Source organism: Stegostoma tigrinum, chromosome 36 (assembly GCF_030684315.1).
Source record: "Stegostoma tigrinum isolate sSteTig4 chromosome 36, sSteTig4.hap1, whole genome shotgun sequence".
In the NCBI taxonomy this organism is placed as follows: domain Eukaryota; kingdom Metazoa; phylum Chordata; class Chondrichthyes; order Orectolobiformes; family Stegostomatidae; genus Stegostoma; species Stegostoma tigrinum.
The window spans coordinates 17180120-17193094 of record NC_081389.1 but is presented as its reverse complement, the minus strand read 5'-3'; the positions used below and the strand labels follow the sequence as shown (position 1 = coordinate 17193094).

Genomic DNA, 12975 nt, shown 5'->3' with positions numbered 1-12975 from the left:
TGTTTTGAAGAAGGGGCACTGGACTCATAGAATTCATACAGTGTGGAAGCAAGCCATTCAGCCCATTGAACCCACGCTGACCCTCTGAAGAGCATCCTTTGCAGGCCCCCTCCCCCACCCTGCATTTCCTATGGTTAATTCATCTACCCCGTGTATCACTGCGTGTTATGGGGTAATTTAGCATGGCAAATGCACCTAACTGGCACATCTTTAGACTTTGGGAGAGCGCCTGGAGGAAACCACACAGACATGGGGAGAATATGCAAACTCTGCACAAATAGTTACCCGAGGGTGAGATCGAACTTGAGTCCCTGGTGCTGTGAGGCAGCAGTGCTGACCACTGAGCCGCTGTGCTGCCCACTCAAATGCTAACTCTGTTTCCCTCTGCATGAACACTGCCAAAACTGCTGAGTTTCTCCAGGAGCACCTGCCTTTGTTTCAGATTTCCAGCATCCACAGTTCTTTGTTTTGTATTGTTGCAGTTTTGAATTTATCACTGGCCATGTTCCCTCTAATTGCACAAATGCACTTTGCAGCTGGGACTCTCGAACAAGTTTCAACATTTGTGGTAAGCTGCATTTCTGTCAGACTTCCGCCGCATCCTTTGAGCAATGCCACAGAGGGGGCCGGCTGTTCTTTAATTGGACAATTGGGTTTGCCTTGTGCCTATCAATCTTCTCATGGCGAAGACCCCTTCCTACTTAATAGGACATGGCTGTGCAGGTCTGCACAGAGAATCATCTTGTTTTCCCTTCTTACCCTTTCAGATGCTGTAGACATCACTGGCAAAGCCAGCATTTGTTGCCCATCCCTAATTGCCCCTGAGTAGCACATTAGGCCAATTCAGAGGGCTCTTAAGAGTCAATCACAATGGTGTAGTACCGTGTCATGTGTAGGCGGACCAAGTAAGGACAGAGTGTAAAGGGCATTCTTAAACCAGATGGGTTGTCATGGCCACCATGGCAGAAATCAGATTTTATTAATTAATTTCAATTTTTTTTTGAGTGCATTTAAATTCTACCAGCCACCATGGGTGGTTTTGAACCCATGACCTATGGACTACTAGCTTAGTGTCATTACCACTATGCTGCCATCTCTCCTTATGGTCCACAGTCAGGAGGAAGCAATGTAGGAATTACTATGGAGTGGCAGGGCTTGAATGGGAGGAGATCATTATTGGGAACTGTTCTGCTTTGGAATAGGAGAAACTTAATGGAATCTGAGAATCTAGATATAAATCACAAGAAGAAACAGGAATGGAAATCAAGGGCTGAGCTTCACTTCCAATGGACTGGAAGGTAAAGGTTGGGAGTTGCTAAGTTTGTATAGAACCTTGGTCAAGCCACACTAGTGGTATGCAGCTCTGGTCCCCTAACAATAGAATGGGACATGTGGCAGGGAACATTTGCAAAGAGTTGACCAGAACTGAGCAAACACAACTGTTAAGAAAGACCGAACAGACTCAGGACTCTTGTGGCTCTGTGCTCATATCCCATCTCTGAACTGTGAGCCCGGGCTCAAATTCGACCTGCTTCAGAAGGGTATAATAACATCTCTGAGTAGGTTGATTGTAAAAAAGACAGGCTTTTTTACTCTAGACATGATCAGATATATTTCCACAGCATCGCTGATGTGTTAAGGGGCCTCACAGGAGCATTAGAAAGAATGAAATTGATGCTGATCGACATAAGACTTTGGGGTAGGTAATGTCCTAGTGGCTTTATCGCTAGACTGTTCATTCAGGAATCCTGGGTTCAAATCCCACCATGGCAGATGAGGGAATTGGAATTCAACAATAATCTGGAAGTAAGAGTCTACAGGTGATCATGAAAACGTTGTCAGGGAAATAACCCATCTGGTTCACTAATGTCCTTTTGGGAAGGAACTCTGCCGTCCTTACCTGATCTGCCCTATATTTGACTCAAGGCCCACACCAATGTGGTTGACTCTTAACTACCCTCTGGGCAACTAGGGATGGGCAATAATCTATGGCCTAGCCAGCAATGACTGTAAATGAATAAAGTAGTATTCAGACAGATGGCCAAAAGCTAAGCAGGATTTAAGCAACATCTCCAAGGGAGCAGAGGGGCTTATGGAGCTTAGGGCCCAGGTAGCCGTGACTGTTGACAGTGGGAAAAGGAAACATGAGAGGCAGCGATCTACTTTGCTCATGCTGTGCACAAGTTAGCAAAGAGCAGAGACTCACTAGTGGTGCACTTTGGGGACCTGATGCGTCAGTCAGTGGGGGTCTTGGGGGTCTTTGCTGCCTTTGCTAATCGACTCATAGACACGAGTCAGGCAGTAACTGATATTCTCCCTCTCTTGGTTTTAGGGTCACAGCAGAAAATGTGCAGCTTAAAAAGCAGCAAGAGGAGAGCGAACGAATCATTCACCTCCTCCAGCTCCAGAGAGACATCGCCAGTGATACTGTGAGTGTCCCATCTCCAAACCATTCTGCCTATGCTCTGTTTTACCTGATCACTGGTTCATCAGTTGTCTCTCTCCTCTCAGACATTGCAAGGTTCTCTGAAGGTCTCCAGTAACCTAGAGAATCTCCACACAGAACTCCAGAAGAGCCAGTAAGTTCCTCAAGTCTGCCCTGGGCAATTATCTCTCTCTGTCTCTTTCTGCCTCTCTCTCTCTCTCTGCCTCTCTCTCTCTCTCTCTCTGCCTCTCTGCCTCTGTCTCTGACTCTTTCTCTCTCTCTCGCTGTCTCTCTCTTTCTCCCCAGCCCTGCTCTTCACCCCCCCCACCACCTCCCCTCCCACTTTGTGTCTTCCTCTGCCTCTGTCTCTGCCTCTGTCTGCATCTCTGTCTCCACATCGAATTGTAGATGGGGTGAGACTGTAGTGGAAGGGGCTGGCAGAGAGGACATTAACAGTTCCTCTCGTTTTTACACAGCGACAGAATACATGAACTCGAAAAAGAAAAGATTGAAATGGAAACAGAATTGAAGAAGCTCAAGGTATTGCCAACGGTGACTTGTGTTATCCCCATTTTAAAAATAGACTTGAAATAAATGTGACAACAGCTGTGACCTAGTGAGTACTCAGCCTTATGAAAATGAGACTAACTCAGCCTGTGTGGACATACGTGTGTGTGTGCACATGTGTGACTATGTATGTTCATGCCTATCTGTCTCTGCACATAGGTGAGACTACAAAAGTTCATGATTATTATCATAATTGTGGCTCAATATGGAGTCTTAAACCATACAGCACAGAAACAGAACCTTTGGTCCAACTTGTCCATACCGACCAGATATCTATCCTAAATAAATTTGTCCCATTTGCCAGTATTTGGCCCATATTCCTCTTAACCCTTTCTATTCATGTACCCATCCGGATGCCTTTTAAATGTAATTTTCCCAGTTCCACCACTTCCTGTGCCAGCTCATTCCGTACTTTGCATGAAAATGTACCCCTTGGGTCCTTCCTAAATCTTTCCCCTCTCACCTTAAACCTATGCCCTCTTGTTTTGGACTGCCCACTTTGCGGAAACGACCAGGGCTATTCACTCTCTCCGTGCCTGTTATAACTTCATAAACCTCTATAACATCACCCCTCAGCCTGTGACGGTCCAGGCAAAATAGCCTCAGCCTATTCAAACCCTCCAACCCTGGCAACATCTTTGTAAATCTATTACTTTGACTTTTCAGCTGTGTTCTCAATGTGTTGTCTACATTGGTACCACCCTTTGATAATTCCTCCCGATGAGCCAAGTCAGTGCAGGTAAAGGAGGCACAGTGGCACTTTACATCTCTGGTGTTCAAAGGTGGACACATTCCACTAGACCACTGTACTGCTGGGGGACAGACTGATTGTCATTTTCCACTTTTTACTAATGTGGAGGAACAACAAGCGGTTATTAAAATAGAGAACTTAGACAAACTGAACATTGTGTCCCTCAGTCCCACACTGCGGGCCACTATGCTGTTTTACTGAGGAAAGCTAACCAGAATCTGCTGATCACAGTTTGTGGAATCGGGTACAAAAAAATTATTACCCTGCCCTAGGCCACACTGTAAACTTGCTAAATTAAACTCATTGCAGACAGTTAGAGCTGGTAATTAATTATTTAAATACCCTTTGACAATCGTCACAGTGAGGTTAATTCAGTGTTTTACCCAGAAAGGGAGCAATTTAAACTCTTCATCTCACTCCCACAAATTGTAGATTGCAAACAAAGATGTGAAACAAGAAATCTGACCTAACATTTCTCTTTCTCAATCTAATCATTTTTCTCTCTTGAGATCTAAAGTTGTCCCATTTCCCTCTCACTATGTAATTCTGCTCTTTACCCCCCCCATATAATTAAATCTCTTTGCCTTCTCTGCCAACTGTATGTGCTACGCCTCCAACTTAATTTTAGACTCTGCAATATAAAACCATTTTTAAAAATAAAAAAAATGTTTAATTTCTTTTCCTTCACCCATATACTTTTTAAAAAACTTTTTTAAAAAACATTTTTGCCCGCATGTTATTTCAGTTCACTTCAAAGATTTTGTTGATGCTCTGCATGCTCCTGGGTTTCAACAATTGCAGACTTTTGGAATTACCCAGAGATTGGGGAGTCGAGGGGTTTTTGCTTTGGTAAGGCCTTAGCCAATCAGAGTTGACTTGCTGCCCAATCAGCACCCTTTTCTGCTGTAGTAATCATTAGAGCCATAGAGCACAGGTCCAACTTGTCCATGCTAACCAGATTTGCTAAATTAATCTTGTCTCGTTAGCCACCATATCCCTCCAAACCCTTCCTTTTCATGTACCCATCAAGATTCCTTTTAATTGTAATTGTACCAGCCTGTACTACTTCCTCTGGCAGTTCATTCCATACATGCACCACCCTCTGCATGAAAATGTTGGCCCTTTTAATTCTTTCCCCGCTCATCTTAAACCTATGCTCTCTAGTTTTGGTCTCTCCTGTCCTAGGAGAAAGACCTTGACTATTCACCCTGTCCATGCTCCTCATGATTTTATAAACCTCAATAATGTCACTCCTCATCCTCTGACGCTTCAGGGAAAATAGCCCCAGCCTATTCAGCCTCTCCCTATGGCTTGAACCGTCCAATCCTGGCAACAGTGTTGTAAATCTTTTCTGCATCCTTTCAAGTTTCACAACATCTTTCTAAAAGCCACGAGGCCAGAATCATTTAAAATTTGTCATTCTTGTGTTCGTCCTGAAGAGAGCAAGTGGAAAAATTGTAGAAATATGTCTCTCCTTCCAGCCATACTTCAATTAATCAGTTGTTAATTTGAAATGTGGAATTGATATATCTTTGTGAATGAAATGTATTGAGGAATTCGGGGTGACTGAGCTATGGGGAGTTGGATCACAGGTTAGACCTGAATGGTGAAAGATGTTGTAGGGGATGGAGGGTTGACACCTTTTCTGGTTCAACCCAAGGGATGTAAATAATGTGAAATTTTTCGGTGTTTTCAGTCAGAGAGTACCCCTCTGGCCCGGGTGGAGCTAGATGCTTGCAAACAGGAACTAGAGCTTGAGAAGAGCCGGAGTCAAAAGCTGCAACATCAGATTTACGAGTTAAAACGGACTGCTGAGCTCGTGGAGCTGTACCAGTCGAGCCAAGTACGTACCCCTCTGCCGCTGAGAATACTTGAGCCTGTGCCCAGGGGCAATGCTGGCCCAGCAATTCTAATTTTAATTTCCAATCAATATTTTCTCATAAGAAGTTAACCCAAAACATAGAAAGGCTGACTTTTTTTATAGCGCTTCTACACACCCGCGAGGTATCCTGGAATGCTTGATAGCCAAAGAGTAGCCACCATTGTAACATAGGAAACCCCGCAGCCAATGTGCATGCAGCAAGTTCCAACGGACAGCAATGTGATAAGGGAATCCAGGCTTATGGGGAAAATACAGGAAAGTGGAAGCAAGGATTTTCGGATCTCATTGAACGGTAGAGCAGCCCAAGTACACCAAATGGCCTACTTCTGCTCCGACATTTTATGGAATCTGTTTATTTGGATGTTGGCTGAGGGACAAATATTATTTATTTAAAGTTGAAACCACACAAACACAGGAAGAGTGATTCCAGTGGTGCTCTACAGGAGATTCATTCTCAAGTCTTAGCAGTGGTACTTGAAGCCACAGCCTTCAGACTCTGAGGTGGGAGTATGAGTATCACAATTAATGCAACACACTACCCCCGGGAGAACAAAAGACACCATACTAAGGATTTAAATTTTTTTCTGTGCTAGTTTAAAGTGTTCTTCAAATAACCTGTAAAAGACAGTAATATTATTGCATGGTGCTGTCTGTTGCTCAGTTGATAGGGCTGTCACCTTTTGGCTTGCAGTGCTCTGAGCCAACATCTGACCCTTGGATCAACATCGTTCCAACAGATTATCTTTTTAATTCATTTGTAGGATGTCGCTGGTTGGAACAACATTTATTGCCTGTCCCTAGTTGCCCCTTGAGAATGTGGTGATGAACTGCAGTCTATGTGCTGTAGGTAGACCCATCATGCCCTTAGGGAGCGAATTCCAGGATTTTGACCCAGCGACAGTGAAGGAACAGCAATATATTTCCAAGTCAGGGTGGCGTGTGGTTTGTGAGGGAATTTGCAAGTGGTGGTGTTCCCATGTATTTGTTGCCCTTGTTCTTTTAGATGGAAGGGGCTGTGAGTTTAGAAGGTACCATCTGAGGATTTTTGACAAATTTCTGCGGTGCATCTTGTAGGTGGTGCCCACTGCTGCTACTGAGCATCGGCAGTATGTACCATCGGCACTGAATATTTGATTTGTGGTACCAGTCAAGCGGGCTGCTTTGTCCTGGATGGTGTCAAGCTTTTTGAGTGTTATTGGAGCTGCACCCATCCAGGCAAGTGGGGAGTGTTCCACCACACTCCTGACTTGTGCCTCGCAGGTGGTGGATAGGCTTTGAGGAGTCAGGAGGTGAAGTATTCACTGCAGGATTTCTAGCCTCTGACTTGCTCTGATAGCCACTGTGTGTGTGTATATAGTGAGCCTAGTTCTGGGTACTGATTTGGCCAATTATCTGATCATAATTGTGTTGGCGTTTGTGGAATCTTACTGTGCACAGATTGGCTGCTGTGTTTCCCACCTTCCAGTGGTGACCTCACTTCAGAAAATACTCCATTGGCTGCAAAGTGCTCTGGGATGCACTGATAAAGGCACTATATAAATGCAAGCCAAGTTCACAGGAAAACTGATGACTTTTTAGCATTCGGAACAGACTGAACAATTCTTTGATAAACAGAATGGGTGCAGTCCTCACTCTCTAACTCCTTGTCGAATTTTATCACAGGCTACAACAATGCACAAACTTTACCGGAGCCAGATTGCCCGGATTGACGGAAATTCTGATGATCTGGATCCAAACTGTAATTGGTAGGTTCATTTAGGGAAAAAAAAGTCAACGCTGATTCATCTGTTCCCATATTGTGTGTTAACAGTTCTAACTCCCATCCAATATTATTCTGCACAAACAATATAATGTGGATGCTGGAAATCAGCAATGAAATCAGAGTGTGCTGGATGAAAGAACATAATATTGGACTTGTAATGTTAATTCTGTTTCTGTCTCCATAGATGCTGCCAGACCTGCTGAGATTCTCCAGTAATTTATTCCTACAAGGAGAACCAATAGCTGTATCCCCTCTGATCGACTATTCCAGGGGAGCCTAGTAATGTTGAGGGATTGAATCCTGCCACAATAGAAGGTTGAATTCAGTTAAAAAAACCTGGAATTAAAGATTAGCGATGATCATGTAACCATTGTTAATTGCTGTAAAAACCCATCGGGTTCATTATAGCCCTTTGGGCAAGGACATCTGCCATCCTTACCTGGTCTGGCCTACACCAGGTGACTCCGGACCCACAGCAATGGGGTTGACTTTGAAAGAGGTCCAGCAAACCACTCAGTTAGAAAGCAATAAGAAGTGGACAATAAATTAAGTCCTCACCAGTGACACTTGTACCCTGTGAATGAATAAGTTTTAAAAAAAACTACTGTAATTGTTTCTAAAAATTAGACTGTACCTGGTGAGGTTTTGATATTGAAATGTTGATTAGGTAGATTTATTATGCCAACACACAGTGCTGAGTCTGTGGCCACACTGTATAGTTAAATATTTTTCTAGAAGGAAAACTAAAAATGTTGGGTACTCATCTGGAGAAAGAGAGAGAGAATCTGGGTTAAGGTTTCAAGTCGTTAATGTTTTATCAAAATCCAGCCTTTATGTTCTGAAATCGTTCTGAGTAACCTTCCACTATTAGCTATAGAGTCATTCAGCATGGAAACAGACCCTTCGGCCCTATCAATCCACGCTGACCGTAATCCCAAACTAAACTAGTCCTACCTGCCTGTGCTTGACCTGTTTCCCTCCAACCCTTTCCTATTCATGTACTTTTCTAAATGTCTTTTACATGTTGTAACTGTACCTGAGTCCACCACTTCCTCTGGAAGTTTATTCCACACATGAACCCCTCTCTCTGATTTAAAAAAAATGCCCCGCATGTCTTTTTAAAATCTTTCTAATCTCACCTTAAAACTCTGCCCCCTAGTCTTGAAATCCCCCACCGAGGTAAAAGACACCTCATTTTATCTGTACCCTTCATGATTTTATAAGACACCCCTCAGCCTCCTATGCTCCAGTGAAAAAGGTCCCAGCCTATCCAGACACTCCTTATAACTGAGATGGATGCATACACTATTGGAAATTCATCTCCATTAGGCTACCCAAGAGCTAATACTACCCCAGTGCCGTACAGGGAGGTACTGCATGTCACCACTAGATCACAGTGTGCTAACACCTTAAGGATAATAGCTGTTTGTTTGCTTCCTGAAAGCAATGGCTTGGCTATGCGACCATTTCAAGGCTGATCCTTTTTTAAAAGTTGATGCGAAGTGCCAGGATGAAGGCCAGCTTATGTATTAACTTTCCATAATAATTCACTAGGCCAAGGAAAGGCCTGAGCCCTGGTGCAGAAGTGGGAGCCAGTGCCTTCATTGTATCTTCCAATAGCTGTAACCTGGTCTTGTTGACTCTGTAGCCCAAGTAGGTCACTAGGGGTGCCTGGAACACACATTTTTCCGTTCTAAGGCATACTCCCACCTGGGGAGAAAATCTAAGGATAATATCCAAGTTTTCTAAATGCTCCTGCTTGGTCTTCCCTGTTATTAGCACATCATCTAGATAAATGGCAACCTGGGGGTGGACCTTGTAAAATGTTCTCCTTCATTCTCTGAAGCATTGCACAGGCTGATAATACCCCATATGGCAGCCTCATATATTTATACAAACACCTGTGGGCATTAATTGTAGCACACTTCTGGGAATACAGTAGCTTACCACTTTTAAAAAATCCCCACAAAGCGAAACCAACCCACTGGGCTTCCCAATCAGTGTGGCCACTGCTGTCCATTCCACAATCTTTGATTCTTTTGCTCCCCAGCCTCCTGATTTCTGCCTCTGCTTTTGCCCATAAGGCAGCGAGCCAGGGTCTTGCAGAACCACCGAATTGCTTCTTGGTCAAAATGCAAGGTGGGCATGTCTGTGTTGATAGTCCCTACAAACTTCCTAAAAAAACGTCTGGGTATTTAATCAGGATACAATTGTGGCTGCTGGAAATGGGGAAGAAATTGAGAATGCTGGAGAAACTCAGCAGGTCTGGCAGCGTCTGTGGAGAGTTAACATTTCAAGTCTGATGTGATGTCTTCAGAATTGTGTTTATTGCAGTCTCTCTTTCTTCATTCTCACTTTTGCTATATCTCCTTCTTTTTATTTGGAATATGGTGAGCAGTTTTGGGGGCCCCATATCAAAGGATTTGCTGCATTGGAGAGGGTCCAGAGGAGATTTGCAAGAATGTTCCCGGGGATGAAGAGCTTCATGTGAGGAGCAGTTGAGGACTCTGGGTCTGTCCTTAGTGGAGTTTAGAAGGATGATGGGGATCTGATTGAAACTTATAGAATACCAAGAGGCCTGGATAGAGCGGGCGTGGAGAACATATTTTCCCTGGTAGGAGAGACTAGGACCAGAGGGCACAGCCTCAGTAGGACAGGATGACCCTGTGGAATGGAGATGAGGAGGAATTTCTTAAGCCAGAGGGTGGTGAATCTGTGGAACTCATTGCCGTGGAGGGCTGTGGAAGCCAGGTTATTGAGTGTATTGAAATTAGACATTGACAGGTTCTTGATTAGGAAGGAGATCAAGGGTTACAGGGACAAGGCAGGAGAATGGGGCTGAGAAACATTTCAGCCATGATCAAATGGCAGAGCAGACTCAATGGGTCGAATTCTGCTCCCATGTATATAGTCTTATGGCCTTACCTCTCTACTCTGAGCTTCTTTTCTTTCATCTTGCTACTCCTGTTTCTCTCTTCCCACAGTGCTCCCTCCCCCCCCCCAACCTGTGCTCCCCCTCCCTCTCTCCACCCCGTGCTCCCTCTCTCCACCCCGTGCTCCCTCTCTCCACCCCGTGCTCCCTCTCTCCACCCCGTGCTCCCTCTCTGCACCCTGTGCTCTCTCTCCCCGCCCCCGTGCTCCCCACCCCCTTGTGCTCTTTTCCACCCATGAATCTCACCTTCCTCTCTCATGACTACTTGTTTGTCTCTTTTTCTCTTTTCTTTCTTCATTTGCCTGTGTGTCTCTCTCTTTCTGTCTCGCTCTTTGTGCATCCAGTTACCCCATCCATATTCACACCTACACTCTGCTTGTTCTGTTTTCCCAAAAGCTATAAGCATGATGACGGTGACGGTGACAGAATACTATGTGAGGATCAGCTCTCTGTAGGGTCAGACGGTAAGTGGTTATATTTTGTCTCAGAGGTGAATTAAGGGCTGGGAGGCTTTGAAGGACTGCTACAAATATATTTGCCCTTGTAAAATGTACACATTGCCTCTTGTTTTCTCTGGAAGTCCTCTCGTCAACGACTGGGTGATTATTTTTCAAAAGTTTCTCATCGGAAGACCCTTGAAAATAATGACAATGGGCTCAAAGAATGCACTTGGATTTGTATAGCACCGTTCACACCCCCGGGGCACCCCCAATTTACTTTACAGCCAGTGAGTTGCATTTGATACATATTTGCTGTTGTAGCGCAGGAACTACAGCAGCCATTTTGTGCACAGCCAGCTCCCGCAAATGGCAGTGTAATAAATGATCAGATAATGGGTTGGATTTAATGGGGTGCAGTGTTTCCTGACCCATGGTGCCATTCCCCTATTTTGGCTGAAAGGACTGTATTGGGTCCTCCCACCGAAATGCTGGCTGGCCCATGGTTACTTTACTGCCCGGGGTGGGGGGGGTGCGGCCCAGTGGCGAGACCTTAATGCTGCCCTCTCTTTCTGTGGAGATCCCACGGTAGAGCCATCCCAACGGTGCCAGGTTTTTCTGGTGGGAATACAGGCAGCCTTAGAAAAGGAAGCTTTTGGAGTGGGACTTGAGGTCGGTCCAGAGAGTGTTTGTGGAGGGAGTGGAGGTTAATATCTTCTATTAGAGTTTGGATGGAAGGTGGGAGCAGATGCTGCTGGGTATATGGTAGAAGCAGATACGATAACATTTTAAGAGACATTCAGACAGACGCATGATCAGACAGGGATATGGACCATGTTCAGGCTGATGGAATTACTTTAGAATGGGATCATGGTTGGCACAGACATGATGGGCCAAAGGGCCTGCACCTGTTCTGTGTTCTATGTTTGAATGGGTACAGGGGACCTCATCCAAAGCCTGCTGTCCCACTAAACTCACCCTGATTAACACGGGATGGCCCCCAGGTGAAGGTATAAAAACAGCGGAGGGTAATGAGACACTTGATGGATGTGATGGGCAAATAATAGGCCCAACGTGAGAGGGTGCCCAAAGCCCCTCCCTCAAAAACAGGCGATGGGTCAGTGGGAGATGGTGATCAGCTGGCCGAATGCTGCTTTTCCTTAATGAGCTCCCTCACACCCTCAGCTATCCAAGACCGAGCTCTCCCAAGCGTCACCACTTGAGCGAGAGTTATTGGCGGGAATCTCCCGCACCCCCCACTCCCACTTCTTCGAATTGTGACCATGGGATCTTTCTGGTCCAGCCGAAAGCACAGTTGGGTCCCCAATTGAACAATTTGAAAGGCAGCAGCTCTGACAGTACAGCATTCTCTCACTGGGGCAGAGCCGTACCCAGCGCTGACACAGACCCTTCAGTCCATCTGGTCCATGCTGATCCTAGGTAAACCCGGTCCCATTTGCCAGCATTTGGCCCATATCCCTCTCAACCCTTCCTATTCATGTATCCATCCAGATGCCTTTTAAATGTTATAATTGTACCAGCCTCCACCACTTCCTCTGGCAGCTCATTCCAAACATGCACCACACTGGGTGAAAAGGTTACCCCTGAGATCCCTTTTCAACCTTTCCCCTCACACTGTAGGTTTATATGGCCTCTAGTTTTTAGCACTTCCCCCCCCAATCCTGGGAAAAAAGACCTTGTCTGTTCACCCCATCCATGCCCCTCATGATTTAATAACTGTCTGTAAGGTCACCCCTCAGCCTCCGATGTGCCAGGGAAAATAGCCCCTGATGCCGGACTGGGTTTGACACTTTGCTGTTCCCTGGAGCTGGACTTGAACCTCTTGTAAATCTGAGATGATGGTGTCACCGACTGAACTGCGGCTGACACAAGCTAAAAATGCTTCCTCACGCCTCCCTCACCTGTAGTATACCCGTGACCCATTTGAAATTTCACGTTGCGGTGATGTTCCAGGCTACGCAAAAGCATCGTACAGGATATTGGTTAGGGCCATTTTTGGAACACTACATTCAGCTCTGGTCCCCCTACTATAGGAGGGATGCTGTGAGACTTGAAAGGGTTCAGAAAAGATTTACAAGGATGTTGCCAGATTTGGAGGGTTTGAGTTACAGGGAGAGGCTGAATGGACTGGGGCTATTTTCCCTGGAGTGTCAGAGGCTGAGGGGTGACTGTGGAAAGATTTATAAAATCATGAGGGC

At 45.3% G+C, this 12975-nt stretch overlaps 1 protein-coding gene across 2 annotated transcripts in view; it reads left to right on the top strand.

The window, feature by feature from the left end:
• Positions 1-12975, top strand: part of LOC125446864 (trichohyalin-like) — a 114762-nt gene that overhangs the window by 38977 nt on the left and 62810 nt on the right. For both annotated transcript variants that reach the window (XM_048520816.2, XM_059640094.1), the window contains exons 13-18: positions 2333-2429; positions 2512-2579; positions 2902-2965; positions 5440-5586; positions 7288-7370; positions 10716-10783. In XM_048520816.2, coding sequence (XP_048376773.1) covers positions 2333-2429; positions 2512-2579; positions 2902-2965; positions 5440-5586; positions 7288-7370; positions 10716-10783 — 527 coding nt within the window. The remainder of the gene's footprint in view (positions 1-2332; positions 2430-2511; positions 2580-2901; positions 2966-5439; positions 5587-7287; positions 7371-10715; positions 10784-12975) is intronic.